The following is a 24,322-nucleotide window of genomic DNA, read 5'->3' on the forward strand; positions in this document are numbered from 1 at the left end:
AGCCACTACACATCCTAGAAGATTTTGAAGTCTAATGTTGGTCTTCAAAATCAACATTAGACTTCAAAATCAACATTAGAACACAAAATACAAAAGGGACTGAAAGGTTTTAATCTTACATTAAGATTTGGATGTCAATATGATATATCTGATCTTGGTAAACTTTAATCAAAAGACACTCGTCCACTAAGCTGCTATTTCTTATCAGAATTACTTTTAAGGGAATTTATATTCACTTCAAGCAATAAGTCTCAGAAGCTATAAATCCAAGACTACATCTATATGGATATGTTTTTACACTTAAAGTCATTGACCATGTAGCAGGTAGTATACCTTCCTTGCACCTTACTGTTATTGAGCATTCCTCTTAGATGCATGTCAAAAGCAATGTGTTCCAGGAACCGGTACACCTCTGCTCTCAGCCTTTCTTCACAAAAGACCCCAAAATTGTACCCAATGGCTAAAACTGTCTGGCAATTTCACTTTCCATTGCCCCGCTGAAATTTTGAAGAAGACCCTCTAAAAAACATAAAATAATGCAGTTTCTTCCAAAAAAAAAAAAACGATGCCAACTAGTTTCACAAGAATTGAATTACATGGTGCATCCTTTGCTGACAAATATAAAATTCTCTATAAATAAATGGTACAATTTCAAACCTAATGTTAGGGCAATCAAACACGTCGGTTACTAACTAAAACCAGCTGCAAGAACTCCAATATAATCAAGGAATCCTACAAAATATTGCCCCGGATACATAGATCCACATAAGATGTTGCTAAATCATGATACAATTCATTCCCTTTTGTCCTCTTCCGTGTCATCATCCAAGCTGAAAACATCTGTGTTGACTGCCTTTCTTTCTTTCTTGTCTTGTTTTATGTCAGCATCTACAACCGATACTGCTGTTGTCAAAGCCAAGGCTTCCTCCTCATCAAAATCTTCTCCAGCTTCTTCTGAGTAAGCATACCTGTTTTCCACCAAATTGGGCCCTTTCATTAGTAGACAGACAAGCACCAAGCCTGCTTACTTTTAATCGATACTGAATATTTTGAGTTTGTAATTTTCATCTGCTTTAAGATTCTAAAGACAACAAAATGTAGAACATGCTAATTAAATAAACAAGCCTGAAAGCATCTTACCGCATTGAATTTTGAGATGGAGCCCAAAGAATGCAGAGGACACAAAGCAGACCAAAAGAAAGTAGGTGCCAAAAAGCACTAATCACCCAAGCACTTTGCCAATGCTCACTGAAAGGATCTGTTGCCTTAAAATAAAGCTGTAACAGAGCATATGGAACTTAGTCAAGCATATTCAAGACTTTTTAAATAAAGAATGCAGTGGAAAAGAGTGAGAAAATATCATTAAACCAGATTTCTTATATAGTATTTTTTTTAAATGCCAAGTAACTAGCTGATTGTTTTCTCCAAATCCAAACCCAAATCCAACTCTAAGTCAAAAATCAGCTTGCCAAGTATTCATCAAGTCTTCAAATAACACCATGATTTCAATCAAATATTATAATTTAAGTAGGAAATCTTATACTTAGTTCCGCAGAGAATTTAGCCTCGCGAAGCTTAAAATGAATATTTATCTAAAAGAGAAGCCAAATGCTTGCCCACCCTGCACACTCAGACCAATTTAACGAAAAAAAGAAAACGCAGCTACTGTGATCATATATTAATGTCCGTGTATATGTTTGTAATGTATAACAACAAACACTTAACACTGCTATGAATATACTTTTTATTTGAATGTCCATTTTTTACTGTCTAAAAATAACTATACATGCATAGCTATGATTCTCTATAAGAAAAATATGAATGATAGTCTTACGTGCTCAGTTATCTCCACCAGAATCAATGGTCACATGTTCGTTAGTTTCAAACTTTCAATAAAACTCTAAGACGATACCTTTCTTATAGATATTTTATGATATTTTGTGTCCTGTAGTCTCTTTATCACAGAAAAATTAACTCTCTATATTGCCAGCTGTTGAAATGTCAATGCCTGTGTGTGTGCATGTACAGTCACACATTGCTCATCATGTATAATACCAAAAACCTAATATTTGAAATAAGAAGCACAGTAGCTTACATTACCAAAAATTTAAAAAGATATGCCTTTAATCGACTTAAATTTCACAAGATTCTATGTTCCTCGGTTCTTACCTTTAGAATGTATGAGTGGATAAAGAATGAGGATCGTGAAATGGATGTCCTATCAATGATGTTTCTAAAATCCGGTAACAAGAGCATTTGGTATACCAAATACCAAAAGGCCACTCCAGGAAATAAAGTGTCAGTATATTATACAAGAAAATTGAAGAAGAATGGGAAGTTATATGACTTTAATATTGCTAATAAAACATTCAGATTTCACTTAAAGGTGGGAGAAGTAACAAGTGAATGGAATGTTGGTATTAGAGGAATGCTTACACGTGGCAAAGAAGATTGACTATACTTCCATCGATCGGGTACAGGGCAGAAGAGCTGGCATAATATTGGGAAATGCATGGCTAGTGTTGGTGAATGCCAAATGCAATTTTAAGTTATCATGAATGAAATTTTTGCAACATACAGAAGACTGGTTGTGTTTGGTATCAAAGTAGATCCAATCACTTGTAGCATAATCATGAATAGCCTGTAAAAAGAAGGTACAAAGCAGGGAACGAACAAGAAAACAATGGTTGATGAAAACTCTTAAATTGGATGACTGGTATTAGTACTGTGAAAAGCTATGAGAACTGGTTAAGGATTGCATACTGAGATCTTTATAGTGCAATGGCAAAGTGCTAATGCGATCAACTATATAAGGTGTCAGCAGGGAAAGGCAGTAAACTGTTCAACCTTCAATTAAACAAAAAGGAGACGCAAAGAAGAATAAGGCAAACTATCTCCAGAGTGCAGCAAGTAATGAGAGTATTCAGTGTCCAGACTCATCGGTATATACAAATTGTGAATTTTCTTGATGTGCAGGCTGTGGTTTTGCCATTGATTCCAAGTGTAAGTAAAGTGGAAGCAAAGGTAGCCACATTAGCAGTAATTTTGTTGAAGAAAGAAATACAAATAAAATTCAATTAGGATATCTTAAATGTTCAATTGACAAAATAAGTGATCCCAGGGAAAGTATGGAAGTTCAAGGCTATGTGAAAAATATCCTCAACAAAGGGTGCTTTGTAATTCCTTCACACCATTAAATGCAAGAGTTCTTTTATCTAATTTGACTGATACAGAATATGAAAATCTGCATGAAGATCTTCCACCAAGGATGCTTGTTAAAGGGAGTGTGGATCATGTCTCTAGTCAAGCAGAGAATTTATTTAATCAAGTTACCAATCCCTCTCTGGCTTGGTAAGTGTTGACGTGGCTAAAGTCGCATCGCTGCAACTCTATCCGGCCAACGCAGAATAGAATGATCTCGCCGACTTTCCTATCCTCTCTTGTATAAGGAAGCCCTAATGCTGTTTTTAATCGATCAAAGGGGACAACCTCAAGGTTCCAAATGTTAGTTCTTGACTACGGGATAACTCAACGGTCGATGTGTTTTGCTGGGAGCAGAAGGGGTCTTACGTTTTGCAACAAGCTGGTTTGCTGCGATTCTCGAACTAAGAAATATAAGCAAAAGAGAAGGGTTTAGGAAACCTAAAATTAACCAGGCTGGTATGCAGGTAGATGGATTCAACATAACCAATCCCTGCTTGGCCAAAATGGCTCACAACTTCGCAGGAACGATGCAATCTTCAAGGGGATTCGGAAGATTTTCAAACTGCAGGAGCATGGCTAAACACCCAATTCTAGCGCAGCTCAGACGGAGGACACCTGCAATTGAACTAAGCACGATTTCAAGGCTCGGACTAACCATACACAAGAATACACAATCAACATATCTTCAATGGTATGAGCCCGAATCCATCAAATACCTACACACCAAAAGATCTATCTAAAATGCTGAAAGAAACCATGCAAACAGACTAAAACCAAGATGATAAACACCAAATCAATGTCCATTATATTGATTCTAGCTGCCTATTACAACAATTTTTGCAGCATCTTTATGCTACTCTCTAAAATTTAACCTTCTACAATCTAACCTATTATAACTACCTAAAAATCTAACCATCTAACAATCTAAATAGAGTCTAACCCTTTACAAAGAGAGGCATCCTACCTTTTATAGAATTTACAATACGAATCGATGGGCAGGATTGATTGCATCCAAGGGCCCTGGTCTGCCTTCTAGAAGCATGGCAGCTTTAACCCATGCCTACTCAATTCTCAATTATCCCTTCAACCATTATCTCAAATGACTACAACTGTTTGGCATTAATTCGGTCCTCCTGGTGGTTGGAAATAGTTGTCCACAATTGACATGTTTCCCCTTTGTTTTAAAATATCTTAAGTGGGACCCACAAGCAGCTTTACATTAAACAATTTCAATTTTTTAAACTGAATTTCTGGAATTTCTTCCAGCAGTGTATCCTTCTGGGAATGCGCATTTGCTGCATTCTGAATGTTCTTCGGTCTTTGGTCTCGGTGGTGGACTTCAACTTGGGGTCCAGCAGCATGCTTCCCTATGCTTGGTTCCGATCTCGCGCTCTTGTATCTTCTTCTCCAGCTTCCAGCGCCTGGCTTTGTCTTGTGTTAAGACGTCACTTTAGCTCCTCCTGATGTCGTTTTCCTGGGAACAATCAGTTTCACCTTTAAGCAATCAATTTGAAAAATTAATTTGACAAATATTAAATTTCATTTAACGTCTCGCTTCGTCTCGATGGAATTCGGGCTTGAGAAGCTCTTTGTGAGATGTATCTTTTAAATGTCTCTCCTCAAACATGAAATCCGATCCTTCGTCTTGATTCGCTCTCCAACTTAGACGAAATTTAGGCCTGAGAGGTGAACAACGAGATGTTAAGTTCAATTTCAAACGCTTCACCTAAAATGTGAGATTTCGGTTTTCCATTTTAACACCACTTTTACTTCTGAAATTCACACCCTTTGATCAAAACGTGCGATCTAACCTTGTAATCACCTGAGTCTTGGACTTTCGGGTAGTTGAAGTCTTTTGCAAGATTTTATTTTCAATGATTATTATGAATCCCCTCCAAATTTCGGCCCTTTTGGCCAAGATGTGAGACTTTCTATTAAAACGTCTTTTCTCCCTTTTGAAAGTTTCGGACCAAAAGGATAAAATTCCTCACAACTTTGGGATTCTTAGGGGAAACTTGAGATTATAGCTCAATGGTTGAAGTGCCTTTGTTGAAGCTTTTCGGCATTTGAGAGGATTGGCGAATTTGGACGTTCTTCACCTTTTTGGCTTAGGAGGAGATTTTGCGAGTTTTGTATTGATTTCCAATTTCGGCCCTTAAGTCGACTTTGTGAGCTTTATCTTGCATTTCAGCCTACTTAGCCGATTTGTGAGACTCGGTTTTGCTTAGACGCCCTCCTTCCTTTTTTAAATTTCGACTTGTGAGAGGATTTTGAATTTACCCTTTATTTCACCTTTTCGGGCTATTGAGCCTTTCTTCAAACATGATTTTATCTTAAGTCTATTTCGGGTTTTATTGTGCGATTTTGGACTCTTTAGTCATTTTCAGCTCAATGAGAAATTTTGTGAGTTTCTTTTATACTATTTCAGCCTTTAAACCTTTTTGAGAGCCTTGTCTTACATTTCGGCTTTAGAAGCCGATTTGAAAGTCTTAAGTTGTAATTCGGCCTCTGAGGTTAAAATGCAAACTTGATGTCCTTCTTGCTTTTCGACTTATGAGACCATATTGGGCGATTTACAGGCTTGAATGATTTTCGAGCTATGAAGGATGTTTGTGCGATTTAGACCTGGCTATAGGTTTTCAGTCATGAAGCCTATTCTGCACGATTTTCATTTTAGTTAATCAAAATAATCAACAACATAAACCTCATTATATGAAAGGTAATAATAATGGTAGTTCATCTCGTCATGCATTTACATGTACTTATAATGTTTCTTAACCACTTGAGTGGATTATCGATTCTGGTGCATCTCAGCATGTTACTTCTCATAAAGAATGTTTTGAATCTTTGCATCCTGATACTTCTAATATTCTTGTTCAATTAGCTAATAATCATAGTTTCACTTTAGACGCCCTCCTCTTGTCATAAAACTCGGGCATTATAGAGGAAATGCAAGATTTTTGGGGGCCTTTGTGTTTTCGGCCCTAGGGGCTCATCTTGTGTGATTTTATTGCTAGTGATTTTTGGCCTAGAAAGCCATTCTGCGGGCTTTTGAGCTTCATTCTTTTCGGCCTACTGAAGATTATCGTGCGAACTTGTGTTCTTTGTTTATCTTCTATCAAAATGAGTTACAATGCCGACTTCCTTTGCTCCATTTTCGGCTTATGGGCTCCTTTGAAGATTTTGGGATTCTCTATTGAACGATCTTTGCTTTTACAAAAATCGGCCATTTCAAAGAAAATGCACAATTTTTTCTATTCGCCTTCCACAGGACTCGGCTCCCCTAGGGTGAATGTGAATTTTAAATTTCAAACTTAATCCATTTCGGGCCTTATGAAGGATTCGCACGATATTACCTTCTTTTTGTTTTAAACGCCCATTTTCTTTGTTTCAAAACTCGGGTATTTTTGGTGGCTTTCAAAGCCTGAACCTTTCAACGACCCTCCCTCTCTCATGGATTTCGGGCTTTAGGAGGCATTTGCAGAGGTCAGGTTTGAAAGTGCAGCTGTGATCTACCTCGCTTAAACGCCTCCCTCTCCTTTTCTTCCGAGCAGTGGGGGTCCCCTGTCACGGACGGGGTGTGTGTGCAATACACACAATAGTAAGTAATAAACAAAATGTCCCAAAAATGTATATCTACGGTCACCATAAGCAAACTGTTCAACGTGATGCAGTGACAGTCAAATGGCCATCAAAATTTAACAAAGGCTCAACTTTATCATGAAGTCAGTTTATTAGAGTTTGTAAAACATTTTCTTTAATGAGTTGAAACATGCACACATTCATAAAAAGCACTTCGTAATATTTTAATCATTTTGTAAAGTCTTAAAAATTGATGATTATGAATCGGTTACAAGTCAGTTATGGGCTGGGAGACTATAAAGGCAATGTTTTCAAATGTGAAAGGGTTCTATTTTCCTGAAGAATTCCAATTTTCTTGTAGTTCTTTTGCTGTTCAGGGAACTGAAGGAAAAACAGAGAACATTCTGGTTTCAGACTTTGTACAGAGGTGTTTAAGGAGTTGTGTAGCTTCATAAAGATAATAGAGAAAACATTTGAATTGTATGTTTTGGATGTTCTTCGGTGCAAAGATGAAAAACTCTTACTCGGCAATAACTCTTTTGGCCCAAATTTTTTGATAACTTGGGACTCAGCAAAAAATTGGGAAAAAATTGACAAAAATTCGGCAAATTTATTGAACATTTGAAAATACATTTCTTAAAATATTCTTGAAAAACACACATATACACTGAATTTGTAGAATATATTACTGTTTTCCATCATATATAAATCAAAGTTTGAGTTAAATACATATCATATACCAAAAAGTAAGTGCAACCTCTAAATGAATTTGAGTTCAATACATATTATAGAGGATTTGCATTCCTTGAATCTCCTTTTTGTAGAATTAAAGTTCTCCTTGACTTCACATCTTCCATAAAATAAATACTTTGTTCAATAGCTGGCATTGGCATGTGCACACAAAACCTTTCAAATTTTCAGCTTCTCATACACATTGATGAACTTTGTCAGCCTTCACAACATACCTTCAGCTTCAAGAACATGGTTCAAGAAGCATGAGACTTCCACATTAAACTAGCATATCATGCAAAAACAGGATACTGAAGTTTTCCTCACATACACCCAAAGGATTCACATTCTTCCCACAGAGATGCTACATCCCTTGAAGGCACCTATTTTTAACTTCTTGTGGATAGGTACACAGTTACACTAATTGCTTCGCAAAAGGCGAGGTGCAAGGTTATGTAATCAATTGCATGATAGTATTCAGTAAAAGAATACCCAACAAATCATTACTACAGATTTATTCGAGTTCTTCTCTCAATTTTTTCCCCGAAGTTTTTTGCAGACTAAATCATTGCCATAAATGACTCACGATAGATCAGGAGTTACACAATTTTTTGCAGATTTTTTCATCTATGCTTCACTGTTATGATTACTGATTTTATGTATGTTAAACTGGTAATTCCTCTATGTCATTGTGGTAAACCATTGGTTATCTATTGGAGCACTTACAATCTGTGCAACATGTGCAAATAAATTTAGTCATAATCTTGGTATCTTGGTTTGAATGCATTGACATAGCCTATCTCAGTTTGCATGTCATTTCTCATTGTTGTCACAGTATCATTCTCATTATTGTTTTCCTTCATCAAATGTATTTGGGAATGTGCATTCTAGTTTTGTGATGAATCTTCTTTCTGTTTAAGTTTGTGAAATCCTAGTTAGTATTTGTGTGCCTACGATTAGAGGTTCTATTTGTCATCTTTCTTTAGTTTTTCCCTTTCACCTTTCAGTATTTTTAGTTAAAATACCTCAAAAACCCCAAATTTTATCATACGAGAAAGCTGCCCCTATCAAATGCAGAGGACGACCACTATTTCATAGCGATCTCCCCAACTATTGGAACAGTTGCCACTGCTCTTCGAACAAACAAAGTCATTATTGGAGATCCGAGATACAATCACAGTGACAAATTTGTTTACCAACAATTTGTTTCTATATCTAGATTGAGTAAAACAAATTTGTTATTCAGATCCACTTGCTACTAAAACCATCCATGAACCATGGATGACCTCACTTGCTCCTGGCCACAAAACCAGATAAAAATTGTTATCAACAACAAAAACTTATCACAAATATATTGTGTTTGTGATAGGGCTGCATTCAAGTGATTTGTTCTCCTCCTACCTCATTAACAAATGGGTGCACGAAATATCATTTCAATTATTCGTACCGCTCAACCTGAGGAAACTGTAAAAAATACCTTTTTTTTTCAATATATTTTATTCATCCATATGAATATTAGGCAAATCTAAACAGTTTTCTATTCATGTTTTGAAGTTCACTGAATTCCGAACATCATGGCCAAAATTCGGTGAGCCCTGTGACTTAGATATTTAGTGATACTTGTATAATCTCTTACACTGAAAAATCTCATAATTTGACATAGGACCATCAAAACAATGTGAGTGCTCTATACAATTAAGTGCCTTGGGGAATAGATATAGCAATATGATTTGACCACTATGATGACAAATTCTCCGGTTAGCATAGACTCTTTTAACAAAATAGTAAACAACAAAAAGCAAGCATATTAAGCACTACTACATCCCTCATGGTTATTATGTATCATAGTAAATATAAATCTATTATAGAACAAAACTAAGAGTCATCAAGAATATTAAGCACTACCCCATCCTATATAGTTTAATATATTACTATAAAGATAGATCCATTTTAGAACAGAGATAAAATCATCTAGACTTTATCGTATCTGATGAAAGCCAGCTTAAAAAGAGTGTGTTAAGAAAAAAAAATTTAAAAATTCCTTTCTATATAAACATGGTAAGATCTACATGCAAAAGCAGGTTTAGCACATAGACTGTAAATTGGGGAGTAAAAAACCGGGATTAGCATCCCACTCCAGTACAAATGAAAAAGGCAACAAACACTTAAAAGAATAATCACAAACTTGGACTTGACTTGGGCTCAGCAAACACCAAATTTAAAAACTTCGGCAACTTAAAAAAATACTTAAATTCAAATCTAAGCATTCACATGTTTCTCCTACAGACTCACCAAAACTCATCTCCTGCAACTCACAAGTCAAACCTGCAAAAGCTCATGTGACCAAAACAAAAGAGTACTCTGCAAATTTCAATCTATGCTTCAGAGTGCATGTAAATAGGAGGCCCACAAATAATACACCTTTCAGAACAAACAATACAAATTCTAATTTCTGCATGATGCAGTCAGCTAATTAACAGTTCTGTTGGTCATATTATAAGATATCAAAAAGCAGAGGTGTTATTAATTAATAGGGATGTTGATGATTTTTTAGTTTTCATTGACCCATGAGACTAAGAAGGCCTTGCTGTCGGACCTTTTTTATACCTAAAATCATCATAAGGAAGAGATCAGTAATGGTCCCAAAAATATGAATAGGGAAAAAAAATTTAAATGAGAATATAACAAAAGATTTTATTTTAGGGTTTAGTATTTCATAATCTAGGTACAAGATTTGCAATCATTATATGAAACTAGGGATATACTTGTCAACGAATATGGAATGTGAGAAATATTTGGTGATCGTCCCAATTCCTCACAATTAATAAAAATAAGCTAGTGGTTTAACTTTTTACATTAATGAAACTAATAAGGATGGCATATAATGCAACCATTGCCAAACCTGATATACTACTTTAATACAGTATTTTGCTCACATTTGAATGCATCTAATTCTATATTCAATCATACTGATGATCACCAGGCTCTTTTTGATTCTCATGAAAAGTTGTTCCTGATCCTAGTGAGAGCAGAATAAATGACATTAAATAGTTTATCTTCTCAATCCCATTCAAATTACAATGTTAACAGCTCTGCTCTTCCCAAAGGTATTCAATGCTTGCTTCAACAGCTAGTTTATTTTATAGATTGTGTGCCTTAGTTCTAATTTTTGCAATGTTTGCTCTCGTTTTCAAGCTGATAAATTTAAGAAGAGTTTTGGTTCAGCAATTAATGATTGATTACGTCTTTCTAGTATATTGAACTTTTTTCTTGTTAGTAATCTCTTCAATGTTCCAAATCTTTTATTTGAACTTTGTGGGCATGGATGTCTAAATTTTGAATTTTCCAAATATCATAACTTGTTCAAATTCTTCTATATCTCAATAATAAATCCAAACATTTGAACCACTCCTTAGGCTCAATGAGGATCAATTAAAGTAGAATAGGGGACCCTCCAGAACTACTGGAGGCTTACCTCCCTTCAGGCTGGCCCAGATGTTGGGGCATTAAAAAAGGTTGCATGGATGTGAATGTACAAAATACATCAAATTTGGATATGTAGTACCCAGTGCATTGGTGAAGATGAAACTTGTTTAGGTACATGCACACTCAAAACCTGGGTACAACCCCGTATAGATGAGAGCAGTAAACCCATTGATGCTACATGTCAGTGAAAAGTTATCCTCCATATTCTACCACTAAAAAAAAATCCCTCACTTGCATACCAGCTCGGTAACCACTACAGATTGGGCTACAGGGTTCAGGTACACTGTTATCTTTTGGACTCCACGTGTGGTACAGCTTGGGAATATCCATAGAAAAAATATAAAAAACATAAAACTGGTTCACAAAATATAAAATTAACCATAATATCAAATGTAACATACATAAAGATAACAAAAAATAACATTGCATCACTAATGATTGATAAATCAATATATAAATTAAGCTAAGTTGCCGGTTCGGGTTCGGGTTCGAAGAACCCGGTACGCCGGTACGGCAAAATTTTGAAAAGGGGTTTGGGTTCGTTTGGGTTCGTTAGTACAAAAACATGTAAATTTATATATATATATATATTATATATATATATATCAAAGCCTATAAGCATGAATTAAAATATGCATGTCACATAGCATCATATGAACAACAAAACAAACATAAACTTGTAATCATAGCATCATGATCATACCATAATTGATAATAGCATCATATACATCAAGTTTAATATCAAAATGACAAAATATTCAAGTATCATTGTTTCAACTTTCAAAAATATAAACTTAAAAGTTTAATCATCAAATGGATCATCTAATTCTTCATCCTCCTCCTCCTCCTCCTCCTCATCCTCATTGACATTGACATTACATGAGCCAATGCCACTTGCACTTGCACTATAAGTTGGCTCAATTTCCGAGTCATCAAGTGTCAATGCAAGAAGCTGAGAACCAGGAGCATCCAAATCAGTATGCTCTGGCTCTATATCCCACATCTTTGTTTCCCCTTGTGTGTAGTCATGTTGTTTGTGTGAAAGAAGACGTAGGTTGGAATGCACATATACTAAATTCTCCGCTCTTTTTGATAGCAGCCTATTGCGCTTTACTGAGTGGATGAAAGAGTATGTGCTCCAATTTCTTTCTGAAGCAGATGAACTAGCAACCTATGAAGACAAAGTAAACAATTAAAGTTATACATTAATAAAAATAAAATTACTAGCAACCTATGAAGACAAAGTAAACTATAAATAAACTAAAACTTGTAAATTAAAAATTTTAATTAATTAAACTTACTTGTGATAAAACTTTTATAGCGAGGGGTTGTAGGTGTTGGAAGCATGTGCCATGGAAGTACCACCAGCTATGAGCATCTTTCTTGGATCTATGACGAAGTGCATCAACACTTAGACCATTCCCATTTGCGAATTCTATGAACTCATTTGTAACAACATCTCGCAAATCATCATCGGGATATAGTCTAAGAAATGCTGCCTTATACCCATCAGATACTTCTAGATCTCTCCATGGTGGAATCCTTCCTGGTTTATCAAGAAACTGATTGCTATAGTACTTAGGTGTCAAGGCATAGGCAAGAAGGTGCAAAGGAGTGGTCATCTTATTCCACCTCTCTACAATAATTAATTCCAGTTCTTTGAAGAATTTCTCCTGAGGATCATTCTCTTTTTCATTTATAGTGAACTTTATTTTTTCAAGCATTGAATCAATGCCATCATAAATCTCACCTATGCAAGGCCTATCCATGTCTGTATAGCGAATCATGCTCATGATGGGCTCAGTGATACTTAGGAGATATGTAACAAGATCCCACCATTTCTCATCCAATATTCTATCCCTAATTTTTCCTGCCCTCTCAGTGCTACTTTGCTTCCATACAGTCCAATTGGTGCTGATCACCATATTGCATAGTGCCACTCTAACTTTCACAAGTCGTCTTAAGACGATTGTGTTTGATGCAAAACGGGTCTCAGCAACCTATAACACAAATTAATGCCAAATTATTAAAAAATAAAGCCAAACTTTAAAGAAGAATACACAATATAGCTTACACAATGATATTATTAACATTGAAAATTCAAAAAAATCAGAAAATGTAAAATTAAATTACTATTTCACTTACCTTCAATAGCTCCAAATTCGAATAGGTTCTAAAAATCCCTTGAGACATGTGGTGGTTTGTGATGAACATCTGGATGTCCTCAGCCTCTGCATACACATCTCTGATCCATTTTATTTTTTGCCCAATCCTTTGTAGCATAAGATTGAGCGAATGTACCGCACAAGGTGTCCAAAAGATGTGATCATAGCGTTGCTCAACCAACAAACCAGCAGCTCTACAATTTTTTGCATTGTCCGTTATGACTTGGACAACATTGCGGGGTCCCACAGACTCAATGGCAGAGATGAGAATTTCTGCAATAAATTCGCCATCTTTTATTTGGCCCTCACAATCCACAGCTCTCAAAAACATTGCCCCTTTAGGGGACACCGCTATGACATTGATCAAGGGACGGTTTTTAGCATCTTTCCACCCATCTGAAACAATTGTTACACCTGTCTCAACCCACGAATCCCTTATGGGTTTCAATGCATCTTCAACCCTCTTCACCTCTTTCTCCAATAATGTTCCACGTACCTTCTCATAACCGGGGCCCTTATACCCTCTTGGTGCCTCATTAACACTTTTTATCATTTGCTTCCAATATGGGGAGCGAACAACATTGAATGACAAACCATTTGCATAAATGCACCTTACTATATCTTGATCAGCATTGTCTCTACTCTCATTTTGGAATGCGGTTTCTAAAGGCCCTTTTGTTCTTTTACGTGTCAAGGGTGGTTCACTTTGAGGTTCATTTGTGGCAAAGAAGGGGTGGTCTTCTACTACAATACTGGGATTAGAAGGGCCTTGCATTCCCCTTGTTTTCTTTGATGCGGTTTGGTTCAATCTACGGGCTTCCCTCTCTTCTGCTGCCTCATGCTCCCTAATATATTTCATCACTATCTCATCTGGTATAGGTTTACCATTTTTGCCAGGGCATTTTTTGATGCCTCTTCCTTTTATTCCACACAAATGGCCTACCACTCGATAATATGAACTATTACGTTCAATATCACATCCATGGCATTTCCAACGGAATCCCCCACCTCCCGGAAGTTGTTTTATAATGTCCACATATTTCCATAAGGGAGAATTTGGATCATTTCTTTGTTTTGCAATTATTTGTTCATTGCCAATGGAGGAAGATGTAGATGCCATTCTAGTTCCTATGGCAAGAAATAAAATAAACATATTCAAAAACAAAAACTAAATAATGAAAAAAAATTCAAGTTTCATGTTTGACAATTTGTGAAACAAAAATAGTTGGAAAAAAATGTTTAAAAACCTACCTCTTGCTGCCAATGGAAGCTTGAAAATGTATGGAAATGATGCTGCAACACTTGTTGAAGCTTCTAAAATCAGTCTTCAACTCCTCCTCTTTGATCTTGGAAGCCAAATTTTGTTCAACCTCTCTTCAACCTGCTCTCATAAAAAATTTGTTTGCAACACAAATGAGGTGAAATGTGTCAATAAGATGTTTTAGAAGTGTTTTTTAGGTTATAATTTTCGCTTTTTTAAAGGCGGAATTGAAAAAAAAAAAAAATTTGGTTTGTTTTTTAACTTATTGGGCCGCCCAGCCACGCGGGTTCGACTGGGTCCGCCCGGGTTCGACTGGGTTCGACCCCGGGTTCGACTGGGTTCGACCCGGGTCGAACCCACCCTGGGTTTTACGAACCCTGGTCGAACCCGGGTCGAACCGGACCCGTACCACGGACCCGGTCGAACCCGGACCCGTACCAGGGCTTCCCAGGGGCGAACCCTGCAACTTAGAAATTAAGTAATGACAAAAAAACATATAATAGGATAAAATTATCTGTTCAAAATAGGAAAATAGTTAAATGGTCATTGTCAAACTAAAGAACTATGTAAAAATATCATCCTGCTCTGCATTGAGAGCATCAAAATTAGCAACTGGTTCATTAAAACCAGATGCAGCTGAACTAGCAACAATTTAGTCAGTTTTATTTATGTTTTTTTTAGTTATTTTATCTTTATCTTTTTTCCTAATTTTGAGAGTCACATTTGCACCAGTGCTGTTTTTTTAATTATGTTTTATTCTAATGGTCAGGTGCTCAGGATGATTTAGAACCAAATTTTTTGGCAAACCAGAACCAGTATCAGTACCAGAACTGTATCCATTCAGGGACAGGGGCAATTACTCAGTATTTTTTATATTTTTTTTTTAAATTATCACAGTCAACCTGCACTAGTGCCATTTATTTATTATGTTTTAGTCTGATAGTCAGGTAACCAGGATAACTCAGAACCCAGATGGTTGGCAGACCAGAACCAGTACCAGAACTGTGCAGCTGCCCATACAGGTACAAGGGCCTCCAAACATAGAATAACACATTCTGAGAAGCCACTTCTATATGGTGTTGAAACCCACTTGATTGTCTTTTCCTACAGCCCATGCCCATTGGGGTGAGTGCATACATCCAGTTTTCTCTCTGTCTTTATATATTTATCAGTCTTGGTGGTTGTTAAAAAAGGTTCTCGGAGGAGTAACCTGCTTCTTCCTAGGATTGTCCAATCTGTTCCCCTTAGCCCTGAATACTAATAGATCCTATATTGGTGGTAGATGACGGTGTCAACTTCTCCTGGAACATGCAAGTGAAGAATGCAACAACACAAAAAAGCACAACACCAGAATTTACGTGGAAACCCTAGGAGGGAAAAACCACGGTAAGCAAGTTGCTTGGATCTACTGTCCAAATCCAACCTCACAAATGAAAAACAACTTTACAAACTGATTTGAAGGCACCAACCCTCAAGGGACACCAATCCCCTTGACAATACACTGTTTATGGGCACTGACCCAAAGGAGCCTACAGTCCTATAATCTGAGTAACAACTCAATACAAGAGAGGCACCAACCTCAGAACTAATTAAAACATATAGCAGACATACCACTGTCTGAGATAAGAATAAAATGATATCAGAAAAGACCTTTGTCGTTTTGACAGCCTCTAGTCCACTCAATGTTCTGCACTACATACATCACCTCTACAACAAAGGATAGCTCATGATGCCCACAGACAGACCCACAATATAATTTATTATGTAATGGATGACCTCTGTTACGCACACATCCTCCACTCACATGCTGAAGGAATGATCTTCAATATATACGGATTTATGCAATTGGATTTACACCAAATGTCGGCTCAAATACATTTGAACCGTTGCAACCACTCTCCCATGTCGGCCTGTAGAAGTTCGGACCTGTTGCTATACAATTGGCTTCACACAATTCAAATTCAACTCAAGAAGTAGCTGTTACACGTTTGATTGTTGGCCATTGATCTCTTCTTTTCACGGTATAACGGACACACATGATGCATGATCAAGTTATAAACAAACGACTTCCCATGCGGACCCACCAAGAACACGTAGCATGATCGCGCAGTTTCGCAACTATATAATGTGATCCCCCCAACCTTTCTCTGAAAGCACACTAGCCATAGATCCTCTGTCACCAATCTGACTTGTCACCTTTCCACAATTCCGCAGCAATGAGATAAGAGTCCCACAAACACCTTGCAAGTGTGCGAGCATATTGTTCAATCCACTAACATGGGGCTGATGTGTCATCATTCCGCGATTTTGCAACTATCGGAGATGGGTCACACACAAATTTTGCGAATGTGTGGAAATCATTTGATCTTCCAAACTAATCTCAACTGTTGATCAAACTGTTAAAAAATCAAGCCCCCGACATAGGAAATATTAATGTCTTTATTCTTTCAATCAGGTTGGTAACTGCTACGACAAGGCCGGTGAACTATACAATCACAAAGGCTTAAGTGACAACCTAAGATACCAAGTTCTTCTGTTTTAGCCCAGGTCCTAGTACAGGTACTGTTTGGGTTTGGGTACGGCTTGTGTGCGGCCCTGGGTTCTTCCTGGGTCCTTGGGTTCTCTGTGGGTCCTTCACTTGGGTACAGCCCTGGGTGCCTGGGAACCCAAGCACCCAAGAAGAACCCAGGGCTGTACCCAAGCATAGTTTCATAAATTAAAACCTTATTTTCACTCTCACAACTTTGTGACATCATTTTTTATCAGAATATGCCAGCAAGCAAGTAATTAAATATCAATTCAGTTGCATTTGTGAGCTATATATGTGAACATGGGGTTAGTGAAGTTTATATCAGAATTACTGAGATTGATTTACATTATGCATATGTCGCAGCTGTTCACTTTCCTTGTGTTGTTAATGATTTGGCATTTTGTCAAATGTTTGAAAAATGATTGAACCAGATTCTGCACTTAACACAGCTAGTGGTAGTGGCAATCCAATTGATTGTGGTTCAAATGAAATTGAACCAAATGTTGATATTGACCTTGATTCTTCTGATGAAGAACATGAATATTAAATCGATTATAATTTGAATTTTCATTGTGTAATGACATTTTGAGACTTGAGTATTTCCATTTTTGCAAATTATAAATGAGGTATCAAAATATTCTATTTTCTGATATTTATTGATATTTATAGGCAATTATGGATTTATGAGTATCACTCCTCTTATAGTTATACATTGATATAGTTTAAATTTTATAATTTTAATGTTTGAATATACATATAATATAAATATATACGTACGGATGAACCTGACCCAAGAAAAAAAATTTGCTGTACGCGCGAATCCGTACCCGTAACCAAATCGGTAACTTAGGTGATAACTTAAGCAACCAGCTATGGGCAATAACAAGCCAACAAACAGATCTAGGAGAAGTGCACACGTCCAAAACTAAGACTTAGGGTTTAAGAGATAGACCAACATGGAAACCCTAGTCAATCCAAAATGCTTGAGAAATTGATTCCACGGCCAAAACTGTTGGAACCAACAGATCTGAACACATCATGATTTCTGCAATACCATGCCCAACATCTCCATATCATTGTTCTGCACGTGTGATATATGAGCAATCTTCTGCAATAGACAGAACAGGTCATGACAACTTTTGCAAGTTTGTATGACAACATTTGCAACTTCTCTGCAAACAATATCCCCCTATGATGAACACCTCATATCTATGACTATGCCAACAATCTCCCATTGCAGACTTGATATCAATGACAACAAAAATTGCCAACAGTATTTTTTATTTTTAAGGTGATTTTGTTTATTATACACACATTATGTGGTATTCTGAACTAAATTCTTATTTTCAGGCCTTGATTATTATCTACATATACATAATTTTTGTACAGACATTCCCAAAACAACCCAACAAAAAAAGGTTTCTGTACTGGCATACCCAAACCCAAACAAGTGACTTGTACCATTTTCTATATTTTTTATGTTCTAAAAACATACACTTGAAATTGTGTATCTTGCTGCAATCAAATGAATGGGATATGGAGTGTTGCTTTAGATTTCAAAGTTACAGGTAATAAAGCACCTTTATATTTGTTCAATTATGTTCCAAATTTCATGACAGATGCCAAAAGCCAATAACCATATTCCCACAAAGAATGTCTGGAATAACCAAAATGATGGAAAGATCTATTTTTCCCCAAATCCCATAATTCTGCACTCCTTGAATTGCTATCCAAACTGTAATAACCCTTTCAATTTGCACTATTCTTGACACTGGCTCCAATTTTATGAATGGTTAATGCCAATTCCTAAGCACTTAAAGGATTGAACTTCTTCTTTAAGGGCATATTACCATAAAGAATCAACTTCTTAAAGGATGCCATAACCATAAAGAGACACAAAAATCAATTTCTTTAAAGATGCTTGTACTATAAAGAGTTAAAAGACAAAGTCGTATGGTCATTTATTTAGCAGTATCAACATTTATGATTCGTTTACATTTTTGACAAAATTTATTGACGAATCCTGTGAAGGTCTATGCTACCGCTTGGAAATGAATTGTTTGGTTTCAGCTTGGGCAAACTTAAAACGAAAGATAAATAAAGTCTGAAAATGCGATTTAAATTTAGGATAAAATTTGAAATTCAACAATGGCTAGAAATAACAGTTTCATATTATATGTTAGAGACAGAGACATGTCACGGTATATTGATTTTGGATCATAAACTCTATAGTCATTATTCTACTTAAACAAGATATACCCCAAAAACAAAGCAAGAGAAAATTCACCTCATATCCAATCCAAGCTACAGAGACAATTACTGCCACTGCCAATGCATTTGTAAATTTCCTATAAATTTCCAATTTAGCTACTCGCTTCCTCGCCTGTAAGTAATCAAAGCACATTAATACATAACAATCATACGGATGTAACTAGAATCTCCCAAATTTTACATATACACATAAAAATATACTCTGTCTGATTATAGCTAAAAATCAATGTTCCAAAAAAAATTACCTGTAGCTTCTCTAATGTTTTGGAAAGAGAAGTAAAAACCCAGAGGATCAAAAATGCATCCAAGATAGCAACCGGAAGGACAAGAAACAATCTTGCTTTCCCTGCCAGATCATCAATTGTCCCAACATTCTCCACCACATCAAGCAATTCAGAAGCCACAAAATATGTTGCACCAAGAAGAATCACCTTAGAGGTAAGCCCACCAAGTGTAGGCCTAACTACACCATAACCCATTGACACGACCAAAATGAGAAGACGGGCTACGGTTTTTCTCACTGCCCCAAATGTAACTGCCCAGAAGGTGATTCCCATGGGCCTAATTCCTGTTGCATTAAAATTTGCATACTCAAAGTACCACAATGTCATTTCAAACATACCCAAGGCAATAACTAGGGTAATGCAATTTTGCAGCTGCAGAATATCCTTCCAAAATCTAATGTACTGAGAAAACCAAACAAGTCCAAGCATTAAGTATGCAAGAGACATGAAACCATAAAATGTCATGAGAGGTGCCATCCTGCCTGGTAGATAACCTGAAGGGTTTTTCCAAATTGTTCTGCCCTCCATCACTAAACCCTTCAGAGTTGGTTCACAAAAAATAAAATACAGGTTATACATTCCTGTCTTTGTAATTTTAACTGAATGTGGTGAAAATGTGGTGGAAATTTCATCTCCACTAAACTCAATGTTTAGCAATTTGGGCCAATTGGGATCTCCAGCAGATGGACGTCTGATAACCTCACCTTGTTTGCAGCCTTCCATCTTAGCCAGGTCTGGAGTGCAGCAGATGGCCTTCAGGCCGCCATATGCGGAACCACCAATATTATCTCGGTCAGATGCCTCAAAGATGACAGCCTGGACCAGTCCAGTGCTGTGTTCCATACCATTATGCATGGAAGCAGCTTTCTGTGTTCGCCGCAAGGTAATGTTTTCAAACCTGATTACATTAATGTTAATAGAATCAAAAAGACAGAAAAATAGCCTGTTAAAGAACTTAAAATTTTGTTCTATGAGACCAATAAAGCTAAATTCTAAAACCTACACTGAAAAAATTGCTCCACGAATGAGTCTACATTTAATACAGAAATAATAAATGAGACAAAAATTGATATGCTATGATCAATATTGCAACATATGTTGCACCCTAAGGTACAGTAATCAACCTTAGATGTCAGCCTTGACTAAGTACCCTTATCACTAGAATAGTAATAATGGATCCTCTTTTTGACTCTAACTTTCCCACTCAAGTTCTCCGTTTGTTACTTTAAAAATATCAGCTTCATCTTTAATCATTTAAACTTTCAATATTATTTTCCAGAGTTCACTGAAAAAACAGCACCTACGTTTGGAAATATTAGCAATTCTTAGGATGATATTAGGTAATGGACCTGTTATTACTCAAACAGTCATGAAGCATATACATGTATGATCAACATGCATGAAAATACATGACCAAGATTAACTTGATTCAAGCTACAAAATTTGTAGACGTGTACAAATTTATTCTTTCAAAATTAAATTCAGGCTTTTAAATTCAAGGAAAAAACCATAATGATATACTAGGGTACAAAAGGTCAAAAAAAACAGTGACTACGAATAGACAAGGTTTAACAGCTAATGCTAGTTATAACTCTAAAACAGAACAGGAATTTGAAACAATACAGAAGAGATTCAGACAAACTGCAAAGTGCTGAAGAATCATAAGATATATTAAAATAAAAACAGCAAATGTAATTATGTACCATATATTTTATGACAGCTGAATTAAAAAAATTGCCTGTTTAGATATATCAGGCATAAGTTATTGAGAAACACAAGGAATTGCACAACAAGCATATTTTTCAAATGAGCTATATATAACGAAATGAACTTTAAAAATAGTTTAACCTCATAAAGGGAGTGAGAAAAAGAGTTTACGGCCCAAAATTCTAAGTAATTATTAATGCAGAATGAATGTACATAGGCTTTTTTCTCTATAATTAATGCATATGCAATGAAAAATAGCCCTTCCTCGATGTCATAACAAGCACTAAGAAAGGATATAATCCATGGGGGCAGATTGGTCATTGAAAGTACCTAATACTTGAAAATTATATTTTTTGAACTGCAGATGGGGAGATTTACAAGGATATACGTTAAACATCCAATTTTGGTGAAATACAGGCCAAAGTGAACTGCGGGTGCACTTGAAAGCTAATTTGAGAAAAGCATTAAAATGAGCAAACTAGCAAGCCAGATTGAACAAACAATGTCCCATGCAACTAATCTGTATAATTACACATCTAGAATAAATTAGCATCAAAAAATCAATTTGTAAAGCATGATCACTTTACACATCATGATATAACACATAACTATAATATCTAAACGTGTTTCGGTCATTATTGTTAGAGTAATCTTTTATTAGCTAATAATTATTTATTTAATTATTATTCTATTATACTCTATGCTTAAGCTAAACTTAGGAATCTTATAATTCTTTAGGGTTTTCTCCTTTAGGGTTTCGAGTATCCTCTTATAAGGATTCTCTCTTTGTATTTTCATAACTACTATAATTATTAAATTGCATTCTTGTTGCACAATCAATATGACTCCTCTTTTCTGGATCTCTGAATTCTGACCTCCATAGCCTTTTTGCTTCTCTCTTTCTGTGACAGGTTTGCATGCAAGTGATCTTTGGGAGCTGTAGAGTTGATTTTTCCTCAACTCCAATATGATATCAGAGCTCCAGATCTGCATGCCCCTGTTCTCTTCATGAGAGATTTTGGGCCTTGTTCTTCAGATCTGTGCATTCGGGGGTTTGTGCAGTTGTTTTTTTTCCATTTCTAGGGGTAGCTGATTTTTTTGGTACATTTTGGTGCCAAAAGGACCTCACGGTTGGATTCAGGAGGTTATTTCCACGAATTTTGATATATAATTCGACCTATCTCGGTGACAAGGGCATTTGGGCCATGATTTTTTCATTGGCATGCTTTACGAGGCACAAAAATCCGTATGGCTGTACCTGCAAATGCGTCAGAAAATTTTCGTCAAATAAAAATATATATATATATATATATATTTTATTATTTTTATTTTTTTTACCCTCTTTATGCCCTACAAGAGGGGTTCTTTTTCTTTTGGCCGTAACTTGATCATATGAAGACATTTTTTCAAAAACTATATATCGTCGAAAAGCTCTTTTCAAGCTCTTTCAAATCTAGAGGTTTGATCTTCTGATTTTTCTTTTTTGATGGTGTTTTTTGTTGTCAAAGCCAAAAGTTCTTTTTTGCACTCCGAGAGACATAACTTGAGCATCCGAACTCCATTTTTTGAAAACTTTAGATTGTTGGAAAGCTTGTTCTATGCACTTTCTATTCATATGAGTTTTCTTTCCAGATTCTGCTCCAGGTATATTTTATTCAGTTTTTTTGTTTTTCAACACTCTAGTGAATATCTTGGATGTTTCAAGTCCTGGGATCTCTTTCTTTGAGTAGGATGTCTCGTCTTTGGCTGTTTTTTCTGTTTCCAGTCTTCTGTCTCTTCTGATCATTGTAGCAATTTATTTATGCAAACGCACTGAGATAAAGTGCCAGCATGCATTGTATACTTGGGATCTTGCACATCTTGTGCCTTATTGTACATGCACTACTTATAAAGTGCCATGGGAGGGTTGATGTTTGCCTTCTACCTTTGTCATGTGAGTGTTCCTTCCACAATATTAGCCTCATGATGTGTGTCAAGTGAGTGTTCCTTCCACAACACTATGTACTTTCTCTGCACCTTCGATGTTCTTGGTTCTTCGTCATGCAGTTCTTGTTGGCCGTTTTTTTCAGTGTACCTGTCTCTATCCCTTTTCAGCATTATGGGGAGGTTTGTCCTGTTGGTTCTAATGCTTCCTTGGTTCGATTGATCAGCTCTTCAGGCTTTGGTGTTTTCATGCCATCTGTATCTTCGAGTTCAGTTGTTTGCCTTTGTTTGCCATCTGATTCGAGTAGTGTCATTTGAGGGCACTCATGCAGATTACAGTCTTCTCTACCTGGTCATGTTCTATTTCAGTGGATATTCTTCAGATCAGCAGTTACTCTTCGACAGTGTTTGCAACTATTTCATGCTTCAGTGGTGTTCTTCATGCTCTGTTTTTTTGTTCCTATCTTCTAGAACACTCTTGTTTGTGTTGAGACATGGACCAGCTAGGACTCGAACCTCGGACCTTCCATACATTGCTGGAGTGCTCTACCACTAAACTGTTGGCCCCTCTTGGACCAGTCCATCATCGATCCGAGTGTAGCTTATTTCCAACACCAACACCCCCCTTTAAGCCACATCTCTCGTGTGCTTGGGGCTCCTAGCCTGAACCTGGCTTTGATACCATGTTGAGACATGGACCAGCTAGGACTCGAACCTAGGATCTTCCATACACTGCTGGAGTGCTCTACCACTGAGCTACTAGCCCTTCTTGGACTAGTCCATCGTCGGTCCAGGTGTGGCTTATTTCCAACACCAACAGTTTGGAGGCTTCTTAGTCCTTCACTTGAGCTTGTTAGATTTAGTACTTTCAGATTAGATAACACTTAGAAAATTAGAATTGTTGATATCTAGGTTTAATTAGATTTATTGTTTTCAGATTTAAGCATAGAAACAGAAAATGAATGCATAAAGACAAGACAAAGATACCCTAGGAAAACCTCCTAGAAGGAAAAACCCAGCCTGAAAAGATCCACAGATCTGATTATGGTTTTGAATTCAACTGATGATTACACACTTATCTGGAGTATAGATGTTGCAGTCACAAAGGGAGATGACATAGAGCCTTCACAATTAGTTTGCTAATGGAGGTCATGAATTGCAGTTCTTCTAATCTGACTGG

At 36.5% G+C, this 24,322-nt stretch overlaps 1 protein-coding gene across 1 annotated transcript in view; it reads right to left on the reverse strand.

Moving 5' to 3' along the window:
* Positions 1-210: 210 nt before the first annotated feature.
* The window catches only part of LOC131069412 (uncharacterized), a 35,137-nt gene continuing 11,025 nt past the window's right edge, over positions 211-24,322 (reverse strand). The window contains exons 2-5 of the mRNA XM_058004824.2: positions 19,474-20,410; positions 19,245-19,340; positions 1,141-1,277; positions 211-968 (exon numbers count right to left, since the gene is read on the reverse strand). Coding sequence (XP_057860807.2) covers positions 794-968; positions 1,141-1,277; positions 19,245-19,340; positions 19,474-20,410 — 1,345 coding nt within the window. The 3' untranslated portion in view covers positions 211-793. The remainder of the gene's footprint in view (positions 969-1,140; positions 1,278-19,244; positions 19,341-19,473; positions 20,411-24,322) is intronic.

This window comes from Cryptomeria japonica, chromosome 10 (genome assembly GCF_030272615.1).
Source record: "Cryptomeria japonica chromosome 10, Sugi_1.0, whole genome shotgun sequence".
Classification (NCBI taxonomy): Eukaryota; Viridiplantae; Streptophyta; class Pinopsida; order Cupressales; family Cupressaceae; genus Cryptomeria; species Cryptomeria japonica.